Below are 24,483 nucleotides of genomic sequence, written 5' to 3'. Positions count from 1 at the left end.
AAGCAAACACGATTTGAAGAGGAAACACTGAAGGAACTTGGTAACTATCTACACAGGGGCTGATGCAATGTGACCAAGACCCAGCGTCAGCCAAGCAGCCGACCCTAGGGAAGCCAGCTGGACTCTCAGTCCCACCCTCAAAAAAACGTAGAATGACGTCTCTATGGTTGTTCCTGTGCCGGAACGCAAGGCTACGCTCTCTCCTTTTGAGGAACTCTATGGTCTGAGGACGCGACTCTGCCCCGGAAGCAGTCCTAGGGGCCCGGGACGGCAAGATGGCGGCGCGAGCGGCGCTTGGGTCCATGTGCCGGCGTCTCTGGCAGGTATCTGGCGGGTGGGGGGTACTAAGCTAGCTGACAGGGCAGGAGCCGTAAAGTCTTGTTGCCGCTTGTCGTTCTGACCATCTGGAGTTTCCCCCGGTATTTATTCCGCCCCTTGGCGCATTGTTTGCCGGAAGGTGGCGGGAAAGGGGCTGGTTTTATTTCGAATCCTCTCATGGGATAAAACGTAAGAATCAGGGCAAACACGGGAACAAGAAGAATCGTAGGATGTCAGAGCTGGAAAGAATGTTGAACAGCGTATGTCCCTCACCACTCTTTTCAGGTTTGCAAAATAAACTGAAGCTCAGAGAAGGCTTGCTTTGGTAAAAATCAGGGGCTGAACTGGTACCAGATCTTAGACCCCTCCCATGGAACCAAATTGGGATAGCTTTGATTCTGACATTAGATGAGAGTCGCGGAAGTGGTAGGAATGGGCTGTTCCCTGCGCCTTTCTTTGGAGAAAAAGCAAAAACCGTAAGCAGTGATTCTCAAGTTATTTGGCCTCAGTATCCCTTTAACACTCTAAAACTGGTTGAGGACTCAAGAGAGCTTTTGCTTTTGTCGGTTTTAGCTCTGAATATGTAACTTTTTGGAAAATAAAACTGGGAATCTTAAAAATGCTTGCATTTAGAAGTAAGACCAAGAAGGGGCGCCTGGGTGGCTCAGTCCATTAAGCGCCTGACTCTTGATTTCAGCTCAGGCCGTCATTTCAGGGTTTCTGAGTTTGAGCAGTGGGTGGGGCTCTGCACTGTGTGGAGCTTGCTTAGTATTCTCTCTCTCTCTCTCTCTCTCTCTCTCTCTCTCTCTCTCTCTCTGCCCCTCGCTCGCGCGCATCTTCTTTCTCAAGAATAAATAAACTTGAAAAAATTAAAAAGAAAAGAAAAAAAATAATGCATTACGTATTTTATGGAAAAATAAATTTTTCAAAACAAAGTGACAAGAGTAGCAGTGTTTTATGTTTTTGTAAATCTCTTGTTAACCTTAAAAGTATATATTATTTTACCAGCAAAAATGAGTTTCTTTGGGAATAACAGAATTGCGATTCGGGACAGGCAAGGTATGGCAAGACCATAGGTAAGTCCCCAAATAAAAGAAAGGATTGTTTTAGAAAGGAGGAGGAAGTTGAGAGGGGCTGTTTTGAGTGGAAGTGCTTTGGAGAAAATCAAGAGTTCAGGGTGATGATGGTTTCTCCTTGGCTGAGTTGCAGTGTAATCAGTTTCTTGTAGAAGATTTATTATGCATCTTTTCCTTTGGGGGCCTGTAATTGATCATACTTTCCTGATTCTGATTCTTCTCTTGAGGTCTGTAATTGACAGTTCTTCCAGTAATTGATGTTAAGTGATGTGGGACCCCCTTTTAGCCTCTGGACTCTAGTGAGGTTTCCTTTTATTTTTACATTTCCTCCTTTTGATCAAGATATTTCTCCAAAGGCATTACTAATTGGGAGTCAGGTTTCCATATTTAGTGGTTTTGTTCCTCTGTGCCAGGAAGGACTTTTCCTGGTTGTTATGTCTTATGTCAGAGAGAAAATACAGATTGGAAGCATATTGAGAGGTTGGGGCACCTGGGTGGTTCAGTTGGTTGAGCATCCGACTTTGCCTCAGGTCCTGATCTCACAGTTCGTGGGTTTGAGCTCTGCATCGGGCCCTGTGCTGACAGCTCAGAGCCTGGAACCTGCTTCAGATTCTGTGTCTCCCTCTCTGTCTTCCCTCCCCTGCTTGCATTCTGTCTCTCTCAAAAATAAATAAACATTAAAAAAATTTTTTTTTAATTGAAAGAAAGAAAGAAACATACCGAGGTGACTCAAGTAACAAGTAGGGGTGGCAGGGAGAACTCTTAGGCACTTCCCATTTATCAAGACATCAAGCTTGTACCAATTGGAGATCATCTCTTTATTGGGTACATCATTTTTACAAAAGCTTGACAAGCTAAGTATAAAACTTTAAATAATTATACAAAAGAAGTAATGTAACAATTCCAAATTACATGGTGGTTCTAAACTTGTCCCCTAAGTCTGAAGGTAGCAAACTAAAATATTTATTGGCACGTATTGTGACTTGGGGGAGGAAACTTCCCCCCTACAGAGGCAAACACGGAGTCATGTATGCCTCCTGGAAGTCCCTGCTTAAAGTGGCCGTGAAGACAAAATAGTGAATATTGCAAGAACACACTGAAAGAATTAACTGGGTGCATTTTGGAAAATACAGTGTAGTTATAAACCTGAAGCAGTAGCTAATGAACTTTTTGCAAAAGTAGCAAAACTCAAAACAGTATTGGTATCTCAAAAGAATTGTTTGGAACCAAATGTAATCCAGTAACACAGCACGTAAGGTTGCAAATTCACGCCATAAATCTGGATAAGATTCCAGAGTCAGTTAATAGTCCAAATGGAAAAAAGAGACTTGTGAATGCTGAAACCTCTCACCCTTCAGAAAAAGCAGGTGAAAGGTTAATTTGCCATAGGTTCGTGATGAGGCTGTTTTCAAAAGGCCATCGTCAAAAGAAGTGGTTTCCCCCTTTCACGGGGGTTTGGGAAAGGTGGACAAGGGCATTTTCTTTCCACAAAAGAAATAGAAGTAAATAGTGAGGAAAAGATGTATAGGCCTGGTCTGGACATCTTGAGAAAGCTGCATCTTCAGATGTCATCTGCTTCAGTTCTGGGAAGCTTTTACTTTTAGGTCAGCAGATGGTGTGCAGGTCCAGTTAGGGTTTGTCGCTTTCTTTAGATGTGTCATGTGAGTCCAGGATTCTGTCCCTTGGAGTTTGGCAGCACAAGGGATGGTTAGCAGTAGCTGATGAGGGTCCTTCCCACAAGGTTAAAGAGAATCTTTCTGGATGTATCTTTTCCAGTAGACAAAATCTCCATATTGCAAGATGTGAAGGTCTGTCTCCCAGGTGCACTGTGAAGAGATTGCTCTACCAAAGCATAGTTGGTTTTAATGGAAATAATTAGGCCTTGGGGCCCCTGGGTGGCTCAGTCAGTTAAGTGTCCCACTCTTGATTTCGACTCAGGTCATAATCTCATGGTTCTGAGTTCAGGCTCTGCGTCGGGCTCTGCACTGAAAGTGCGGAGCCTGCTTGCGATTCTCTCTCCTCCCTCTCTCTCTCCCCTTCTCCCTCTTCTCTGCCAACCCCCCCCCCCCAATAAACTTTAAAAAAAGAAGTAATCAGACCTTTACAGTATGAAATAGGTCTCCTTTTATCAATTGTGGATCAAGGAGGCAAGGGCCAGGTGCATTGAGCGTTCTGTGACTAGCTCAAAGGGCGAGAGTCTGAGTACCAAAGTGGGTGGATCTGAGATTGAGAAGGACCAACAGCAATGCTTTCAGCCAAGGTATTTGGAGGGTGTCTACAAAATTTGTCAGTTTACTCTTAACCTGACATTAGTGAGTTTGACTAACCCTGAGGATTAAGGTTGATATATACAATAGAAGTGTTGTAAAACCAGCCACACAGCACAGACTTGTCAAAGCACCTGACTGGTAACATGGGTTCCCCAGTCACTATGAAGTTCAAGAGGGGTTCCCCGGGTAGGAATAATATTTTCTAACAGAAGTTTAGCTAAAGAAGAAACAGTGACCTGTGTATAAGGGAAAGCTTTAGTTCAGTGAGAAACATACAGACCATGACTAAAATATATTTATATCCGCAAGATGGGGGAGCTGTATGAAATTTGTGCAAACCAGTTTCTTTGCATTGTACTTTGGACAGGTGGGATGAGCAGGATAGACACTGTTTTCAGCCTTAGTAATATTTCCCCATGAATATGGGCTCATGACACTGTCATTTTGTCAGTAGACATGTATAATGGTAAGTCATGGGAATGTTAAAATTTCTGGTAAGGCCCGATTGTTATTTGGTCCAAACCACAGTTCTCTTTATTGAGCCAACAATTACTCGATTTCCAATATTGTTTTTTCCTCTCTGGGGCCAATTGTTGGGTATCTCTGGTTAGTTTTTCCAAATTATTATTTGGAGGAACATCCCTTTGGACCATGACAGAGTTTGGCTATTGATTTCCTTGAAAGCAGCTCTTTTGGTGGAAATAATAGCAAGGTGGTTTCCTTTTGGTACCCAGGGAGTTGAGTCTGGAATGCTTGGGAACCTTAGTAACAGCCAGTGCAGTCAGCCAAAGCATAGTATCGAATAAATTTTGGATATAGATGTTTTCAATTTTATCCCCATTGGAAACTTCTTGACTATTTCCTAACATTCCAAAGTCATGAGCTACCCCAAAGGCATATTGACTGTTATAAATGTTTGCAGCTTTACCCTTAGCCAGAATTAAAGGATAGTTAAAGGGGATTCCGTGATTATTTCTTCAGAGGGCTTCAGTGCAGTGGCAGGAATGGTTAGGAATGCAGAGGCTAGGGGAATATCCCCGTGCCACAGGGTCTGATTGTTGGCTACGATACTCCATGGGTCCATGATGGTCCCCATGTTTTAGGGTGAGTACTCCAAGGGTGTTCCCTCCCCCCTCACATGCAACGAGGGAAGTTGGTAATTAGGACATCTGGGCTGTGGGCTTTATTAGGCTTTTCTTTAAAGTCCCCAAAGCTGTGTCTTCTCGATTTTTCCAAATAATAGAATTAGGTTGGCCATTTCTTTTTATTCTTTAGTAAATCGTATAGAGATTGAGCCATGAAAGAAGTTTCAAATCCAAATTCGACAGTAGCCAGCCAGTCCAAGAAAACCTCGTAATTGGCACTTCGTTTTAGGTGTGAGGAAGTTCAGGATGGCACGAAGCCTACCTGGATCCAGATCTGGTCCTCATTCTGAGGTCAGGTGCTCTAAGTATTGAAGCAGAGTTTGAGCAAACTGCAGTTTTTCTCCAGAGACTTGATGTCCTTTTAATGCCAAAAGCTTTAACAGATAGGTGCTGTCTTACTGAGAAGGGATTTGAGAAGGGCAGCAGAAAAGCAAATTATCTACAGATTCTAACAAAGTAGAGCCTATAGAAAGTTTTTTATCATCCACATCTGTTTTTAAGGTTTGTAAAAAGTAAGGACTCTCTGTGCTGCTCTGGGGCATTATTGTCCAGGGGTCTTTCCATCCTTCCCAAGTGAAAGCAAAAAGATACTGGCTATTTTTACACTACATACATCAATTACAGTGACAAATTTGCTTTCAGTGGGAATGGATGTCAGTAACATATGGGGGTTAGGAACAACAGGGTGCCAAGGGATAGCAATGTATTGTTCAGAGGTCTTGGATAAACCTCCATCCTTGGCCATTGAGTTTTCTCACAGGTAAAATAGGTGAATTACTAGGACTAGTACAGGGGATAATGAGGCCCTGAGCTTTGTAATCTTCTGTTACCAGGTTGATGCCTTGCAGGGCTTCTTTATTTATAGAGTATTCATTCATTCTGGGGAGAGGTTTTGAAGGAGCTGTTGAATCTAGATGGAAAGTATACCTGTGGATTCCGCCAATCAGATGAAGATTTTGCCCAGAAAGAGGATTTGACCCAGTCCATCTGGGGACAGTGTCCCCAGATGCAGCTGTAGTGCTGTCCGACATGGAGCAAATAAAAGATGTCAGAAGGTCATTTAATCTCCCTGGTTGGCTATCTTGAGTACTACTGTCAAATTCTAGAATTATTTCCCTCTTTTTGGGAGAAAGAAATTCCAGCATGATGTATTTCTGAAAAATCTCTGCACTCTGTAAGAGCAGAGGAACTAAGGAGAAAAGGGTGTGTGTCTCCCAAAGGGCCTAGACTAAAGAGAACAGGGTCAGAGACGAAACTGGTGAAGTTTATTAGAGACCCCAGTGTTTGAACTGTTTTAGTACTCCAAGCAGGGGCTGCTTTATAGCACTGGGGTCACGCACCAAGCGTGTAGTTCTTGTGTCAATAAGGAAAGAGAAAGATTTGTTCCTGATCTGAACAGTGGTTTCCCTTAGCCAAGTAAGAGGGAGGTTTGGGAAGAACTCCTGTGGTTTCCTGGAGCCCTGTCTTGGGAATGAGGAGGACATTGGAAAGGCTGGCTATAGAGGGCTGAAGGCAAGATGGTAACAATCTTTTTTTCCTGTGTTCTGACTCTTTGCAACAATAATAGAAACCAGGAAGTTTTTCGTCTTGTTTAAGGGCCTTCATTTGTTAAAATGAAAAATTAAGCATTTTAGTGGTCTTTCTTTTAGGTGATTCCCCTAAGGTACTAGCAAGCTGGTTTGCCAAACCAACTAATCAGGAGCGGGCACAGTTTCCCATTCCATCATGGTCCTTTTAACTAAAAAAAGAGTTAGCCCAGTTCATCCCATTAAGAAACATAGTTAAATGCTACCCCAATGGATTCAACATCAAAAGGAAGACCAGAATTTTCTTTGAAAACAATCTGAAATCAATTTTAATAGTCATGAATAGGTTCATCAGGCTTTTCTGTGCAAGACTGGATTTTGTTCCAATCAGCAGGCTTAGGAAAAGTCTACTGTAATTGCTCGGTGGAGATTTCCAGGGAATGTTCTAGCGTCTTGCCAAAAATCAGGGGTCTGTTTCTCTAAACTCTTTTCAAGATGTTCCCATTGGGCTACTTACAGCCAGTGTCTGGTCTGGCCCTCTCCAACATGAATGTGGACTAATTGCTAAAAAATCTGAGAAACTGGGTTGGCAAGTTTGCAAAACTATGGGAAATGCTTCAGCAAACCTATGGGGGTTCTCAGTCATTACAGGGAAACTCTTTTTAACTCTGGCTCGCAATTCAGCATTACTCCAGGGAACATAAGAAATTTGGGGGTTACTTGGAACCTCAGAAGATTTAACTTTAAAGGAGCAGATCTTAGTGGGTTCAGGGAGGGAGCAGGGAGAGGTTTGGATGAAAAGGGAAGTTTGGTGAGAAAATTAAAATGGGGAAACTGAGGGTGTAGAGGGGATGGAAGCCAACCAGAGGGAAGGAGGATGATGTCACCACAGGTGGGGCTTGAGCATAGGTGGCTGCTACAGTCCTGGGGGCCTCAGAAGCCTTTCCATCTTTGTCTCAGTCTAGAAACTATATTTTGCAGAGAACCAGTTTTAGATTAATTGGTAATGTTTGGAAGCTTTAAGACACAGGCATCCTATGAGAATGCAAGCTGATGCAGCCACTCTGGAAAACAGTATGGAGGTTCCTCAAAAAAACTAAAAATAGAACTACCCTACGACACAGCAGTTGCACTACTAGGCATTTATCCAAGGGACACAGGTGTGCTGTTTCGAAGGGACACATGCACCCCCCCATGTTTATAGCAGCACTATCGACAATAGCCAAAGTATGGAAAGAGTCCAAATGTCCACCAATGGATGAATGGGTTAAGAAGATGTGGTATTTATATACAATGGAGTATTACTCAGCAATCAAAAAGAATGAAATCTTGCCATTTGCAACTACGTGGATGGAACTGGAGGGTATGATGCTAAGTGAAATTAGTCAGAGAAAGACAAAAATCATATGACTTCACTCATACGAGGACTTTAGGAGACAAAACAGATGAACATAAGGGAAGGGAAACAAAAAGAATATAAAAACAGGGAGGGGGACGAAGCAAAAGAGACTCATAAATATGGAGAACAAACAGGGTTACCGGACGGTTTGTGGGAGAGGGGATGGGCTAAATGGGTAAGGGACACTAAGGAATCTACTCCTGAAATCACTGTTGCACTTTATGCTAACTAATTTGGATGTAAATTTTTAAAAATAAAAAATAAAATTAAAAAGAAAAAAAGACACAGGCATCCCATTCAAGTTTGAAAAGTTTAGAGACATGGCTGTCTGGTTTGGTTTTGAGAAAAGTAAGTTTGGGGAGATCAAAACTTCCCCATAATGGCCAATTGAAGTTCTAAATTACTTTTGATTAAGTCAGTCCATTTAGTTAGAAATGGGCATGAGGAGGAACTACAGTTTTTAAACATAAAACCAAGGTCCCAGAAGGAGTGCTGCCCTTAAAGCATTTTGATGACTGGGGTCCTGTTTCTTAGAGGTTTCTCTAGAGCAAAAAAAGAAAAATTCCTAAACAGCACAGTTTCAACAGGAACATCCTGGTTCCAAAGGAATCTGACCAAAGGTCAGCACAGAACCAGTGGGAACAGCCCAGTTCTGGAAAGGAGGTGGACCAAAACTAACACAGTTCCAACAGGAACCGTCTGGTTCCAGAAGGGAGTCAGACCAAAGGTCAGGCAAGTACTCTGAAAGGACAAAGCCTTAAAACAGATCCCAAATAAAGACTGGAGAGCTCAAAGCACGAAGAGAATAGAGCTCGAAGTGCAGGAGAAACTTAGCCTCCAACACCAGGAATGGCAAGAAAGCAGTGAGCTTAATTGCCTCTGTGGGCCCTGGCACCTGTTTGCTCACCAGCCTCAAAGCTGTTGGGGTTCATTTTTGGATCCCACTTCTGATCACCAAATAATGTTAACCTTAAAAATAAAAGTTATTTTACCAGTAGAAATTGGTTTATTTGGGAATGACAAAGAAATACAGTTTGGGACATGCAAGCTATGGCAAACCGTAGGCAAGTCCCATAAACAAAGGAGAGAAACATTTTATGGAGGAAAAGGAAGAAGTTGGGAAGTGCTTTGAATGAAGGTCCAGTGGAGATAAGCAGGAGTTCAGATAGTTTTTCATAGGCTGAGTCACAGAGGTAGTCAATTTCTTAGAGAAGATTCAGTGAACATCTTTTCATGTTGGGGCCTGTAATTGACAATTCTTTCCATAATTGACATTGAGTGGTATGGCTCCCCCTTCTAACCCCCCTGCTTCAGTGAGGTTTCCCTTTATTCATTTTCACATTCTTTTAATGTCTGGCTTCATGGAGGGCAGCTGGATTCTCATGTTTGTTTTGCAGTCTTGCTATATCACTCAGCATGCAGCTTCTAGAAAACCTCACTGTACACGGTTGAGAGTGAGAGTGGAAAAGTTGCAAATAATGGCTATTATTAGGAAAATAGTTTTAATCTCTTGGACCCCTCAAGTCCTCAGACCACACTTGGAGAACCATTGTTCTTAAAGTCAGATGGTGGGGGTGCCTAGATGGCTCAGTCAGTTAAGCGGCCAACTCTTGGTTTCCGCTCAGGTCATGATCTCCTGGTTTTGTGAGTTCAAGCTCCACATCGGGCCCTGTGCTGACAGTGCAGAGCCTCCTTCGGATTCTCTCTCTCCCTCTCTCTCTCTGTCCCTCCCCCTCTCATGCTGTCTCTCTCAAAAATAAGAATAAGCTTTTTAAAAAGGAAAAGTTAGGGGCGCCTGGGTGGCTCAGTCAGTTAAGCCTCCGACTTTGGCTCAGGTCATGATCTCGCAGTCCGTGGGTTCGAGCCCCTCATCGGGCTCTGTGCTGACAGCTCAGAGCCTGGAGCCTGTTTCAGATTCTGTGTCTCCCTCTTTCTCTGACCCTCCCCTGTTCATGCTCTCTATCTCTCTGTCTCAAAAATAAATGTTAAAAAAAAAAAAAAAAGTTAGATGGTGAAAGTTGAACTACTAATACAATGCACACTCAGACTCGGTTCTGTCCCTTAAAAAAACAAAACAAAACAAAAATCTTAAGAACTTCTTAAGGTTGATTTGTGGATATAACAGCACTTTAGGCTCCAGCTTTTAAAAGCAGAGGTTTATACTGGGAGAATATGACTGGGAAGTGTCCTGTTCCTTAGACCTGTGGTCCTTTTGCACAACTGGATTGTGGGGTCTCTGGTGTACATGCAGGGAGGGGATTTCCTCTGTGATTGTGTGTGAGGAATGGCACTCACCTCCAGCTGCCTTGTATTGTGCCTGATTTCCTTTCTTTTTGTTTTTCTCCCTTCATCCAAGGGCGAATATGAAAGTTTTGGTTTGCGTCCATCTTGGGTACAGAGGGAGGACAGGACAATAAGCTAAGAATAGGCTTTTTTAAAACATACTTAGGTGACCCTCAGTTGGTTTAAGTTTTACTTGTACTAAAGTGTTATTTTCATCTTCTAAGTATTTTTAGGGATCTTACTGTACTCCTTTCTCAGGTTACATTTTTAAATCTCAGGATAGCTTAAGGGGAAAACAGAAGGCAAATTGCTATATATAATAGTACCATAGGTCTCCTAAAACTAGAAGTTTTGTCCACTAGGGGGAGCTGACAGTAAAGGATTTGGAAATGCTGGATTGTTGGGAGTATGAAGTACAGCAGTGGTAGAAGATGGGTGTCAGTTTCCCTGTGTATTTCGATTTATTTATAAACTAAGCTATCCCAGCCAAGCCAAGAAACACATATGCTAGAAAAGATGTAGAAAAGCTTCAAAATAAGATTACTTTAGAATTACTGTCCAGCTCTTAATTATAAAGAGACTTATTGCTCAGAAATATTCAGGCAAAATAAATATTATATTGAAGTACATTCAATCTATAAAAACCAATGGAAGAATGAAGTCACATTTTTTTCCTTGATGTCCACATATTTTATTTATTTATTTGTTTGTTTATTTGTTTTTAATGTTTATTTTTGAGAGAGAGAGAGAGAGAGAGAGAGAGAGAGAGAGAGAGAGAGAGACAGAGCATGAGCAGGAGAGGGGCAGAGAGACAGGGAGACACAGAATCCAAAGCAGGTTCCAGGCTCTGAGCTGGCAGCACAGAGCCCAGTGCGGGGCTTGAACCCACGAACCGTGAGATCATGACCTGAGCCAAAGTCAGACACTCAACCGACTGAGCCACCCAGGGGCCCTTTTTTTTTCTTTTCACATATTTAAGTCATAGGTGTTCTTTTAATGTGAGAATTGCGTGTGTGTGTGTGTGTGTGTGTGTGTGTGTGTGTGTATGAGAGAGAGAGAGAGAGAGAATTGCTTTTTTTTTTTTTTTTTTTTTTTAATATTTGAGAGAGAGCACAAACAGGGAGGAGCAGAAAGAGAGGAAGAGTGAATCCCAACCAGACTCTGGACTGTCACTATAGACCCCGACACAAGGCTCGAACCCACGAACCATGAGATCATTGCCTGAGCTGAAGTCAAGAGTCAGACGCTTAACCAACCCAGGTGCCCCAAGAATTCCTTGTTTAAAAAAGTTCTTACTCCTGAGCTTTAAAAGACACAAATTCTCTACTATTTTGAGAGTCTTTTTTGATTATCCACTCTGTCGTTGTTCTCTTGTTTTAAAATGAAATCTAATCTGGCATTTTAGTTACCTCAGTGTCTTCATTTGAAATAATGAGATAGCCCATTATTTGAAGCATTGTACACCTTTTGATTTTTTTAGTGGAAACTATGAATGATTTGAATACTGACTTTAATTCTAAAACATGCTCCTTATTTTTAGGGTTCAAGGAGTTTTTCTGTAAACAGTTCTAAGACCAGTACAGCCAGAAATGGTGGCTTTCTCCTGTAAGTATATAATATAATTGGGTTTGCTAAATCGAATAAGGAAATGGGCTTTTGTGCTGTTTTACTTAGGTTTCTCTTTGTTTCCACACATAGCAGTACCAGTATGAAGTGGGTGCAGTTTTCAAACCTACACGTTGATATTCCCAAGGATTTGACCAAGCCCACGGTATGTACTCTCTGTTTCTTGGTAAGGAGCTATATTAGCAATAAATTTTCCTCATTATTTCCTTTGGGGCTGTTTCCCGAGCACTTTAGAGTAAAAATACTTTGTTTTCGAATACTGGCACGTGCACGGTGTGCCTGAGTAAAGTACTCTGTAATGTCCCTGGCTGTTCGTATTATGTTTCAGAGAATCAGGGAATCAATTATTTACCCCAAATAACTGTGGGAATAAGCAGTCGTTTGCTTTAGCTCAGCATAATGTGAAGGGTTGTCATAATTAATGATGCAGAATACTTGTTATTACATTAGGGAAATTTTTTTCTCTTTTAGGCTTTCAGGTCTTTGTTTTCATGTTAAGACATTGAACCTGGGCCTGGACAATCCTTTATTGTTCACAGTGAGAAAGCACATTACCACAGTAAAGAAAATCTAGAAGTAGCTGTGTAACCTTTTTTCCTTTAAGTAAAAATCATGATTCTGTGAGCCCAGTTTTTGTATAAATTTGTGGTTTAAAAAATCCTTACAAATTCTGAAACCTTTCATTTCCACCCCTCACAAATAATCCCCTTTAACGGTTTGTCATGAATCCTTCTAGACATTTGTCTGTATGTAATCATCTTGTCTGTGCACATGCACACCAAAATGAAATTGTGTTCTACATAATGTACTGCTCTTTTGATTTTTCTTTCACTGAATAAATACTGGGTATATTTCCATGGCAATACCTATAAACTCTGGGTCTCCAAGTCAGATGTTTGCCTGGGCCAGGCCTGTAAGGAAAGATGGCAGGGTGGGCACGGTGGCAGGCTATGCCCTTTATAAGCGAGACAGCTGCTACTTACTCTAGCCACTTGTTGCCACGTGGGAAGTCAGACCTAGTGATGACAGATGGTCTCAAATTTTCCAAGCTAAACTGAAATCCAATTTTTTATTCAAAATCTCTTGATTTTTTTATATCACGACAGATTCAAACTCTCTTTAAAACCCTCTGAGGACCAATCAGAAACACCTCTTAGGGCTATATTCCCTCTCCCTTGTGCCCTAGGTTATGGTGTAGAATATCCGTGTACTGTGTTCTTTCCAGCAACCCTGCCTAACCTTGGGGATAATTGAGAGTAAATGTCTAGCTTGCTTCCTGGTTAGTAAGTAGATTTCCTTTGAGGAGCAAAGTAATTTAACCCTGAATCATTGGATTAGTAAGATAAATTACTGGTCTAATGGATGGATGAAGGTGAAGGTAATTCACCCCTTGGAGGAAAGTCAGAAATGTCAAACCCATTATTCCTAAATCTTTAAGCATTAGAGTGGAAGAGGTACAAGTTAAATGTACAGTCAGTGCCATAACATTTTAATTAGAAATGAGTAATTTTTCTATTAGGGTAGGCAAAACATACATGAATAAAACTAATAAAAATATAAATAGCAATAGCTTGCCTTTGTAAAACAACGTTTTATGACTTATAAGCACTTTAATCTGTGTTTACATGTTAGCACCCTACAGAAATGCCGTGAGTGGTGCTGTGAGCTCTAGCATGGGTATTCTTCCGTTTTATGCATAAGGAAACTGAAATATGGTGAGATGGTATGACTTGCCCGTTGTCATTCAGCTATAAGAGGCAGAGTTTAATTCTCAATCCAAGTCTTCTGCCCTTCTAACCAGGCTACTTGGTTAACAGACCCCAGAATCCTTTCCCATGGTGTATTTGGGGCCCAATAAATATTAAGTTAGAAGGTCTCATTAGTGATTTTGTAGGTTGCTTGGAAGTCCTTTTGATTTAAAGTATATTTTAACAGATTGTAAGCGTCATTGTGGAGATCTGAATGTGTTAGTATCTAGCTACTTAGGCTAACAGTATTAAGATGTTGCTCAGCATTTTTCTCCCCATTTATTAGTAAACTCTGAAAGTGTTCAATTGAGGATAATATGTTAAATTTTCCAGTTATAAATATTGGAGGAACCACAACTGAAACTTTTCTTCTTGATTTGAAAATTTTAGATAACCATTTCTGATGAACCAGATACATTATATAAGCGCCTGTCAGTTTTAGTAAAAGGCCATGATAAAGCCGTACTGGACAGTTACGAATATTTTGCCGTGCTTGCTGCTAAAGAACTTGGTATCTCTATTAAAGTGTAAGTATTTATCTTTCCTAATCTGACCTTTTAGCTGCTGTAACATGATCAACCAGGAAAATGGTGCTCATCCCAACTAGGTGTGAGCTCTCTTTTTTCTTTTTTGAGCGTGTGGGGGAGGGGCGGGGGGGAGGACAGAGCATCCGAGGTGGGCTTCGTGCTGACAGCAGTGAGCCCGGTGTGGGGCCCAAACTGTGAGATCATGACCTGAGCCAAAGTCAGACGCTCAACTGACCAAGCCACCCAGGCGCCCCAGGTCTAAGGTCTTAAAACAGCATAGAACCTCATGGCAGATAGAGCTTAGGTTTGTCATATTATCAGGATTCCTATCTACTAGAATTTTTAAGTATTAGAATGAGTGAACAAGAAAAATAGAGGAAATCCTTTCTTTAGCAATTGCATAGACATAGGAGACCCAAGAAGCCCTCATGTCTGGGCTGTCCATGGGGCAGGGAGGTGGATTAGGCGAACAAGCAATCCTTTTAGACTCTTTGGGTTTGATGGTCTTTGTCTAATATAGCCATTTTAAAACCAGCCTTCAGAAACACTAGTCACCCGGTAATTTCATGCAGGAGTCAGGTGAGCTTCATATGGCCTTGAAATCACTGCTGGGTCAAGTGTAACTATAGTTGTCTCCCCCTTACCTGTCTAGGATACTTCCAAGACCCCCAGTGGATGCCTGAAACCACAGATAGCACTGAACCCTATATGTACTGTTTTCTCCTATACATATATACCTGTGAGGAAGTTATTTATAAATTAGGCACAGTAAGAAATTAACAACTAGTAATGAAACAGAACAGTTGCAACAATATGCTGTAATAAAAGTTATGTGAATGTGCTGTCTCTCTCCCTGTCTCAGAATTTCTTACTGTACTGTACTCACCCTTGTGATGAGATGAGACCATAAAATGCCCACGTGATGAGGGGCACCTGGGTGGCTCAGTCGGTTAAACGTTGACCCCTTGATATTGGCTTAGGTCATGATCTCATGGCCCGTGACATTGAGCCCCCTTGTCAGGCTCTGCACTGACAGCATGGAGCCTGCTTGGGATTTTCTCCCCACTTGCGTGCATGCGTTCCCTCCCTCTCTCCCTCTCCCTCTCCCCGCCCACCCCAAAATAAATAAACGTTAAAAAAAAATTGCCCATAGGATGAGAGGAAGTGAGGGGAATGATGTAGGCACTGTGACATGTGGTGTAATGTTAGGCTGCTACTGACCTGACTCCCTCAGAAGGAGTTCTCATCTGCTTCTGGGCCACGGTTGACCACGGGCAACTGAAACTGCTGAGAGCAAAACCGCGGATAAGAGGTGATTCCTGCAACCCTCTTCTCTCATCACCTGCTCCTGGTGCTAAACAAGGCCCATTTGGGGCTTTGCCAGCCTTGCCTTATAACAAAACAGAAGGAACCCACACGTTTCCCATAACAGACTTTAGTTTTGTGGTTATCAGTGTCTCTGCGGGTTTTTCTAAAACAATACACAAACAGTAGCACATGGCTGCTTCTCCTCACAGTTCATGTATTTGGTCAGAAAGGGAGTTCAGGGCAGGGTTGTAAAAGCCGCAGGTGCATGTGTGTGCCCTTGCATGCCAAGGCTCATTTTTGAGGCTGTGGAATAATGTTCCCATTGCTGTCTGGGGTGTTTGTTTTGGCCTGAGCTTTATGACAGCGGTTGTTACACAGGACATTCTTGACAAATGGAAGTCTGTAAATGGTAGCTAATGCCTGTAATTGAGTATGAGCTTGACCTACAAAATTGTGCAATCATGCTTTGATATCTGTGACTCAGGTTTTAACATCACTTAGCTTAAGCATGTTGTTTCGCCCATTAATTTTTCAGACATGAGCCTCCAAGAAAAATAGAGCGATTTACTCTTCTCAAATCAGTGCATATTTTCAAGAAGCACAGAGTTCAGTATGAAATGAGAACACTTTACAGATGTTTAGAGGTGAGTTTATTTCAGACATTCAAGCATTTTTGAAATATCTGGAATTTCACACTAGCACATTGTAACTTTCCCTTGATGTTGACCGGGTTGACTTCTTTCAGTCTGCCCATGACTGATAGTTGTAGAGAAGGTAAATGATAGGAAATCAAACTCAAATAAACCATCCTTAAGAGCAGTTCATACTTTAACTCAGCAATGCAAATTATGCTAATTTTCATACAATAATATGGCCTTGGAATAATTTTACTTCTATTTCAAAAATGCTAGTTAAGTTTTTATATACTTCTAGCGATCCTTTTTACATGCTAACTGGGTTTTCCATGTCCGTGCCGGGTAACATTAAGGTTTTTCATTCATCTGTTATTCCTTTGTGCATCCAGTAGGGTCAGCATAGTCTTGTGGTTAAGAAGAGTGAGCGTTCTGGAATCAGACAGATCCAAGTACTGGCACATACCAGTTGTGTGATCTGTACCTCAGTGCTCTCATCTGTAGAATGAGAGTAATAATGGTACCCATCTCGTAAGGTTAGTGAGAAGATAAAATGAGATATTTATCGAAAGCACTTAGAATACTGCCATCACATAGTAAGTGATTAACACGGTAAAACCTTGGATTGCGAGTTACTTGTTCTGCGAGTGTTCTGCAAGATGAGCAAACATTTCTAATAAATTTACAGTACAAGTAGTATGTGATGCCGAACATCACATGATCACAACTGAGCCAATGGTTCTTCTCTCTCTCTCCCTCTCTTTCTCTCTCACTCTCACTCTCTCACTCTGGGATTGTGGGTGATCATCTCACATGCTCAGATGCTTGGTCTCAGGCTGCAGTGTTTGGTAGAAATCAGTGATTTTTCAGAACGTTGGAAGGTGCCCACAACTGGCACTAGTGTATGTTTTGTCCCTTCAAAGCACCTATGGACAGTCCTTTGCTCTTCCATACAAGAGGAAGCTTAGGAATGTTTTGCTTCATTCTTTGTCAGGCTGCCTGCACATATAGGCCCTTTCCTCTGCTGCCTGATTGCCAGTTACATAAATACAGTATGTGACAAGAGTTTATTAATACTGTTCTGTTGTCAGCATCTGAGCATATACAGTGGCCCCCATGCAGAAGATTCCACTGAGTCAATAGATAGCAGTGATTCCACTAGTGATAGTGAAAATCGTCCTACACAATAACCCTCCTGTCTCTTGTCTCCTTCACACCAGCCATGAAGGGTTTCGAAGGTAAGTGCAGGTGAATTTGTTTATTTTTCTTTGTATTTTGTATTTTCTTTATTATTTTGTATTCTATTACAGTATTGTAATTATTTTTATATGAGTATTTTTGAGGTAGAACAAATCATCTGAACTTCCATTATTTCTTATGGGGAAATTCACTTTGATATACAAGTGCTTTGGATTACAAGCATGTTTCCGGAACAAATCATGCTCACAAACCAAGGTTTTACTGTAAATGTTAATGAAACAAATGCAGGTATACTGCTTTAACATCATGCTTGTCGGGTGGGTTCCATAGAGCCCTGATTTTAAGGTGTTCTATGCCATACTCCCCCTTCCAGTCAACCAGAGGATCGATATACTCTTTTCCTTTTAAATTGGAATTCTGTGTAAGATTTCATGAAGAAAAGGCTGTACTGCTTTTACTTAAAAACTTAACATTTCTGCTTTAACGGCATATCATGAACCAATTTCATGTTTGATATTTTAGTTAGAACATCTGACTGGAAGTACAGCGGATGTCTACTTGGAATATATTCAGCGAAACTTACCTGAAGGGGTTGCCATGGAAGTTATAAAGGTATGATTTAGATTTCCACCTCTGATGGAGGGAGGCCTGTATTGTTTTGCCACATCGTGGGCCTGTCTCGGCCCACCGAGTAGGCGGGATGGCCCGTGGCAGGTGTGGAGGCAGAGCTGGGGTCCCTGCCCCTCTGTGCAGCAGTGGCAGCTGAGCGGAATCCCGCCACCGCAGCCTCTTCTTCCTCCCCGGGCCACCTCTGGAGTCTTCCTCCCGCTTAGCAGTTGCCTAGATGCGGGGTCTACGTTAATTGGCGGTGTCCCTGGAGATCACCGGGGATCGGATCGACCATTTGTGAGAGTGTTTTGTATACCATCCGGTTTCCTTCTGTTTCAGAACCCTACAAAAAGGTGAGAGGGGTAAAAGGAAGAAAGAAGGCAAGAGGATTTGAGGGAACAGAGTTCATCCAATTTGTGGCTAAAGAGTTGGGTTAAGTCCACATTATGTTATAGTTTTGTTTTTCTCTTTTTAGACAAAATTAGAACGGTTACCAGAACACATCAAGGAGCCAATCTGGGAAACAGTACCAGAGGAAAAAGCAGAAAGCAGGTCCTAAAGTCTCAGCCAGTCTACTTGCACCGGCGTTTGACCCAAGCGTGGCTCAAACACGTATGTTGAAATAGAGGCTTCCAGTGGGAACGACCGTGAGTGCACTTGACTGCTCTGTTGAGCCCACGTGCCCTGATCAGCTCAAAGCGGGGGTGAAACTTTAATGACACACTGGACCACAGTGAAAACCACTTCACCTTACTCTTTTGTACACATCATTGTTTCAGTTCCGGTTTTAACAAATGTGAGCAAGCCACTTTGACTACTGTGCACCAAAAGAATCAGGTTTCTGTTTTGTCATTCTGTTACAGTTCAGTTATCAGTTTGCACTGATTTTAACTTGTGTCACTTCATTTGTCTGAAAGTGAGTGTTTGAAATAACTCCTTACACACATTTTTTCCTTTTCAACTACTTAGAAGGAACCTTCAGTTAATTTGGTTAATGTAACAGTGTAACGCCAAACAGTTTTTGATAATTTACCTAGTGCAAGCTGGAAAATCCTGGTGTGGAGGTGGTGACCTCCAAATTTCACCTCATTTAAGCGTGACATTCTTGAAAATGAATGTACTGTGCAGCAGATCACGTACACTTGTGGCACACACTGAACTCTTCTTGTCGCCCAAACCCTTGCCAGGCTGCCAAGAAGGAGCACTATAGTGGAATTTGAGCTCTCAAGAAATGACTGTCTGCATCACTTTTTTCATCCCGTGATTCATTCATTCAACAGGCTTTTATTTTGTTAGCTCTGTAACCAGCACTGTAGTAAATACCAAACGTTGAATGGAAGTATGGCTTTTGAAAAACATGCAGGGCACAGATAAATATTTTTCCTTATTAAGTCCCACACTGATAAGGCCTCTTTGTTTTGGTAAATGGCATTCTTTTTGTTTCGAGATGGCTACTTTTCCATGAAATTAAATCTTAGTTAAAACCCTGAGAGAGGCAGGACTACAATGTGCTGAAACTGCTGGCGTATCATCCCCAAGGGAGTGATTCGTTTCCTTTTTTACAGCAGATCAGGTCCATGTCTTTTGAGGTTTCCTTCACATCTTTGGGGTAGTTATGACTCCTCAGTTTTTCCTCCCTTAAACTTAAGCTGGAGTCCCTGTTCTCTTTTCCCTGACCTACTATCAGGTGTCAATGTTTTGAATGCATACTGCTTATGTATCAGACTTCCATTACTGTCATTAACATGAAAAGAATTACAGCCTGTGCCCTGTGACCTCACTCAGCTCACAGCTCAGTTGTTGACTGTGTCATTCACAAATGCCTGAAGCATGCTTATCCCAGGTGTAAACCTCGGGATTAAGAACTAGTCAATAAAACGAGCGATATAATAGAAGTATATCTTGCAAAGCAGCGATCTGTGACCCGTTTTTACTTTAAAAGAAAAAGTTCCTTAAATACATATCCACATCTAAACTTTTTTACAGACAGTATTAATCACTGTATCATAAGATGATTTATGCAAACTTGGCTTCCATTGACTCTCCATGTGAGTTCCTTTCAAGATGTGCAGCTGTTTTCAGACTGAATTAACCTGTAAACCAGATTACTTGGCACTTCACGTTATATATTAAAATCTTGTTTTAAGGTAAATATACAAATAAACTACACACACAACAGAAGCTGGTGATATTTCTTTGACAAAAGCATTTGGTATACTTGAAGCCTATTTCCTGATAGAAACAAGAGGATTTCTTCATCCTGATAGGATGAGAAATTCTTTTTTTTTTAGTTGGGTCTCCTGAGCAAAATGCATATTCTGAAAATGAGAATTAATGCCCAGGTACCACTTGTCCATGTGGGGAAGGGAGGTAATGAGAAAAGCGGATCTGATGGAATGAACCGGAAGGCACGTAGGAAGTGAGGTTATTTTTTTTTTACTGAGGTATAACCCTGAGTTCATCGTTGCTATCTCTGATCTGAGGTATATTTTCTTTTCATATGAAATAAAATAATGTTATGGTCTGTTTAAAATTATTGGTAGACCTCCACAGATGAAACCCATTCAAGGGCTTAGTCTTGATGCTTTCAAAGCAAATCACCTGTCTGTTCCTTTGGCCACTTAGACATGCCACAGTAAGTACAGACAGCAAATTGGGGCGCCTGGGTGGCTCAGTCGGTTAGGCATCCGACTTCAGCTCAGGTCATGATCTCACGGTTCGTGAGTTCGAGCCCCACATCGGGCTCTGTGCTGACAGCTCGGAAGCCTAGAGCCTGCTTCGGATTCTGTGTCTCCCTCGCTCTCTGGCCCTCCCCCACTCATGCTTTGTCTCCCTCCATCTCTCAAAAATGAATAAACGTTAAAAAAAATTTTTAAGTACTGACAGCAATGATTTTAAGCCAGTATAATTTCTTACCACTTCTACTTGTTAAAGCTACTCTTGCTCCTTTCCTACATTATATTATTTAGTTTTACTGCAACATTAATGAGTAGCAGAGTAGAGAAAACAGACTTTGGAGTCAGGCCTGAGTCAGATAAGAGTTCAAAGCTAACTGATTTAAACTTGGGCAGGATACTTCACTCCGTCAGAGCCTCCATTTACACATTAGTAAAATGTAGGAAACCTCCTACTTACTAAGGTTGGAGTGTTAAAATAGATAGCTTATAAAGCACCTCACACTGACCCCAGACAGATAATAGACTGACTAAATAATAGCCGGTAGTGGAGGCAGTACAAATTGGGTGCTACTCCAGACGCTCGTGTGCTGTATGTACTGTTTAAACGCCAGCTGGAAAGGACCTGAGAGTATCGCTAAGGTGTGGACAACCCTTAGAGCAGCTGCGAAGGTTCATTTACTTATTTGCTTACCGAAGTTGATGCGAAGCTTAATTGAGATGAGAAAACACATAATGTGCTTATTATAATCACCACCACACATGATGCCAAGCATTTTACATAGTCATTTACAGATGCTATCTTACTTCATCTTTATAACAACCCAATAAAGTAGTTATGATGATTATCTCCATTTTACAGAGCAGAAAACCAAGTTATGACCAGCCCACTTAGTCACCCTTCCAGTTTACAGATGAAGCTGAGGCAAAAAAGGTGAAACTGATTTGTGTGTCAGTTAGAGGCAGGGACAGCCCAGAACCTAATTTCCAAAGGCTAGGAGGTACTCAGAAGTCCACATATATGTTTTTTCAATTTTTTAAATGTTTATTCATTTGTTTTTGAGAGAGAGCATTGAATATGAGTGAGGGAGGGACAGAGAGAGAGACAGAATCTAAAACAGGCTCCAGGCTCCGAGCTGTCTGCACAGAGCCCAAGGCAGGGCTTGAACCTACAATCTGTGAGGTCGTGACCTGAGCCAAAGTCGGATGCTTAACTGACTGAGCCACCCAAGTGCCCCATTAACTTCTTTTTTTTAAGTTTATTTTGAGAGAGAGGGAGAGAAAAAGAATCCCAAGCAGGCTCCACACTGTCAGCACAGAGCCCAGTACAGGGCTCGAACTCATGAACTGAGCTCATGACCTGCACCGAAATCAGGGGTCAGCCACTTAACCACCTGAGCCACCTAGACGTCCGTCAGATGTCCCCGTATTCAGTGCAGATACTCAGACCTAAAATCCAGATTTACCTCCCCTTGCACTTGAGCAGAATATACTCATTTCCCCTAAAGCTTAGAAGTAAAGAGATTGACTAGGGGGAAAAATATCTAAGGAATAAAAGACATGACTGTGTATGAATAAAGACAAGAAGCATAATACACAGTGCAATCCTTAGAGCCTCAGGGCTGACACTGGGCCTGAGTGTCCGAGAGGGAACAGGAGAGTTGAGGCTTCAGAAACGCATGGAGGCCCAGTCCCACAGGGTCACAAGAACAACTGGCACAGAGACGATTTACATTAAGGCTTTGGGCCGAGGCTCAGCAGACTGGTTCCTTGCTCTCAAACATTTCTCTTCTCCTAGAGCCAGGCTTATGGCTGACCACCTGTGATCCCCAGGGTTCTCTATGCAAATCCCTGCTCAATTCCTAACCCTGCCCTCCTTAAATCCCCGCTATTATTACTCACTTCCGGTTATCATTTCTCCATATGGCTCCTAATCCTCTTTAAAATGATATATTTATACCTCAGTAGCTCAGCAATAATTAAGGGCAGGTCATGGGCAACTGACCCACGTGAAAAGCCAATTGATTTTTAGATTCCTTGGCCAGGGGCTACATCGAGTTCCATTTCATTCATACAGTTTCTCAACTTGAGCACGGGTGCCGTGCTTTAGTCACTCCTCGGTGTTGCTTAAGTATCAGCAGATGTGAAGAGACAGGGATGATGACACCTCCTCCACACCAAGCCAGTTAGGGTGCCGGTGGCACAGAGCCACAGCAGCTGCTGGGCGCATGTTGTCTTCCGGTGTGAGGAGATGGAGAAAAGGTTGGAAATCGCTGGGCTGGGTGATCTTCAAGGCCCCTTCCGTTGCCATTTCACACCAACAGGGACCTGCTGGCCCAGGCACTCTCAAAGGAACCAAAGGATTGTCCTATAAAATTAAGCCCTGATGGCTCTCATTCATTCAGTCCTGACTGTGTGCTGAGCTTTGCTCAGTTACTCAATAAGTATTTGAGTTCCTTGTATGTACCAAGCACTGTTCTGGACCCTGGGAATTCATTGTGTATGGTGAAGTCCTCTCCTCAAGGACGTTGGACTCTGGTGAAGACACAATAAATGGGGGGTGGGGGGTGGGGGCGGGGAAGAATAAGATTTAGTTAAGTTCTGTGAATAAAATAAGATAGTGTCAGAATTACTTGAATGGCTACCTGAGGTGGGGTTGGGACATTTCCAAGGAGAGGAGAGTGGTCCAGAAGACAGCCATGTGAAGCCACAGGGGAAGAGCAGCGGGAAGGTCAATGGCACGGCCCCGTGAGTGTGTCTGGGGACCAGGACAGAGGAACATGAAGGCCAATCAGGCAAGGACTAGATCACATACTGCATTGTGGCTGCGGGGAGGAGTGCAGATTTAATTCTGAGTGTGACTGGGAAGCCACAGGAAGGTTTGGAGCAGGAGAGTGACCGATCTGGTTTAGGCTTTAGAACATACTACTGTCCAGGGGGCAGAAGCACCAGGTAGGACCTGCTGCCGGGGACCAGGTGTGAGGACATGGCCTAGACGAGAAATGCAGTAACGGAGGCGATGAGAAGTGGCGGGATTCAGAATATGGTTTGGAGATAGAGCTGACGGAATGGCCTACTAGTAGATTGAAATGAGATCTAAGAGAAAGAAGATTGAAGAATGGGTCTTAGTTTTGGGGCTAAGCAACTGGGTAAATGGTAATGCTATTGCTGAGGTGGAAAAGTGTTGGGGAGGAATCTAAGGAGGGAATCAGGAGTTTAATTTTGGCCTTGCCATGTTTGCGATCTGAGTAGAGATGTCTCTTCGGCAGCTAGGTTCATAAATCAGAGTTCTGGGGAGAGGTCCAGGCTGCAGGTACAAATTTGGAAGCGATCAGCCTGCAAATGGTATGTAATGTGATGAGTGAACTCCCCTGGGGAGGGCATAGGTGGGGAGGTAAGAAGAGAACTTCCAGAACAAGCCTGGAAGCCCCAAGCACAAAGAGATTTGTTCGACAGGAGGAGGTGCTGGCAAAGGAGATGAGTAGTCAGTGAGATTGAAGTGAACTCAGAGGAGTGTGGTTTCTTGAAACCTAGAGTGTTTGAGGAAAGAACTCGTTGATTGAACTGGGATGAATCTGTTGACAGTAAAAACAGGTCTTTGGTGACCACTTCTCCATGGAATGACAAGGATGAGCATCCCACTGGAGTAAGTTGGAGAGAGAATAAGAAGAGGACATGGGGCACCTGGGTGGCTCAGTCGGTTGAGCGTCCGACTTCACTCGGGTCATGATCTTGCGGTTTGTGAGTTCAAGCCCCACGTCAGGCTTGTTGCTGTCGGCCTGTCAGTGCAGAGTCTGCTTTGGATCCTCTGTCCCCCTCTCTCGGCCTCTCTCTGCATGTGCTCTCCCCCCCCCCCAAAAAAAAATACTTTAAAAATGTTTAATTTATTTCAAAATAAGGAAGGAAGGGGAAAAATAAAAAGAGGAGGAGAGAGGGAGGGAGGAAGGAAGGAAGGAAGGAATGGAGGAAGAGAGGTGGGGAAGGAAGGAAGGAAGGAAGGAAGGGGGGGAAGGAAGGAAGGAAGGAAGGAAGGAAGGAAGGAAGGAAAGGGAGGGAGGAAGGAAGGAGGGAAGGAAGGAAGGAAGAGAGTACAGTCCAGACTGGATTATATTCATCTTTATACCAATGGGTGACAAAATAT

General features: G+C 42.5%; 1 protein-coding gene across 2 annotated transcripts; it reads left to right on the top strand.

The window, feature by feature from the left end:
- The first annotated feature begins 255 nt into the window (after positions 1-255).
- On the top strand, positions 256-19,848 carry MRPS10 (mitochondrial ribosomal protein S10). Of its 2 annotated transcripts, none has more exons than XM_047860448.1 (7): positions 256-323; positions 11,558-11,622; positions 11,719-11,788; positions 13,782-13,918; positions 15,762-15,870; positions 17,581-17,670; positions 18,143-19,848. In XM_047860448.1, exons 1-7 carry the CDS (start codon positions 276-278, stop codon positions 18,224-18,226), a joined length of 603 nt encoding a protein of 200 aa, XP_047716404.1. In that variant the 5' UTR covers positions 256-275; the 3' UTR covers positions 18,227-19,848. The 2 variants fall into 2 exon arrangements, with proteins under 2 accessions (XP_047716404.1, XP_047716403.1); XM_047860447.1 differs by having other exon boundaries at positions 11,716-11,788.
- Positions 19,849-24,483: the final 4,635 nt, after the last annotated feature.

Source organism: Prionailurus viverrinus, chromosome B2, assembly GCF_022837055.1.
Source record: "Prionailurus viverrinus isolate Anna chromosome B2, UM_Priviv_1.0, whole genome shotgun sequence".
In the NCBI taxonomy this organism is placed as follows: Eukaryota; Metazoa; Chordata; class Mammalia; order Carnivora; family Felidae; genus Prionailurus; species Prionailurus viverrinus.
The sequence above is the reverse complement of the archived record's forward strand: the minus strand, read 5'-3'. Positions and strand labels throughout refer to the sequence as shown.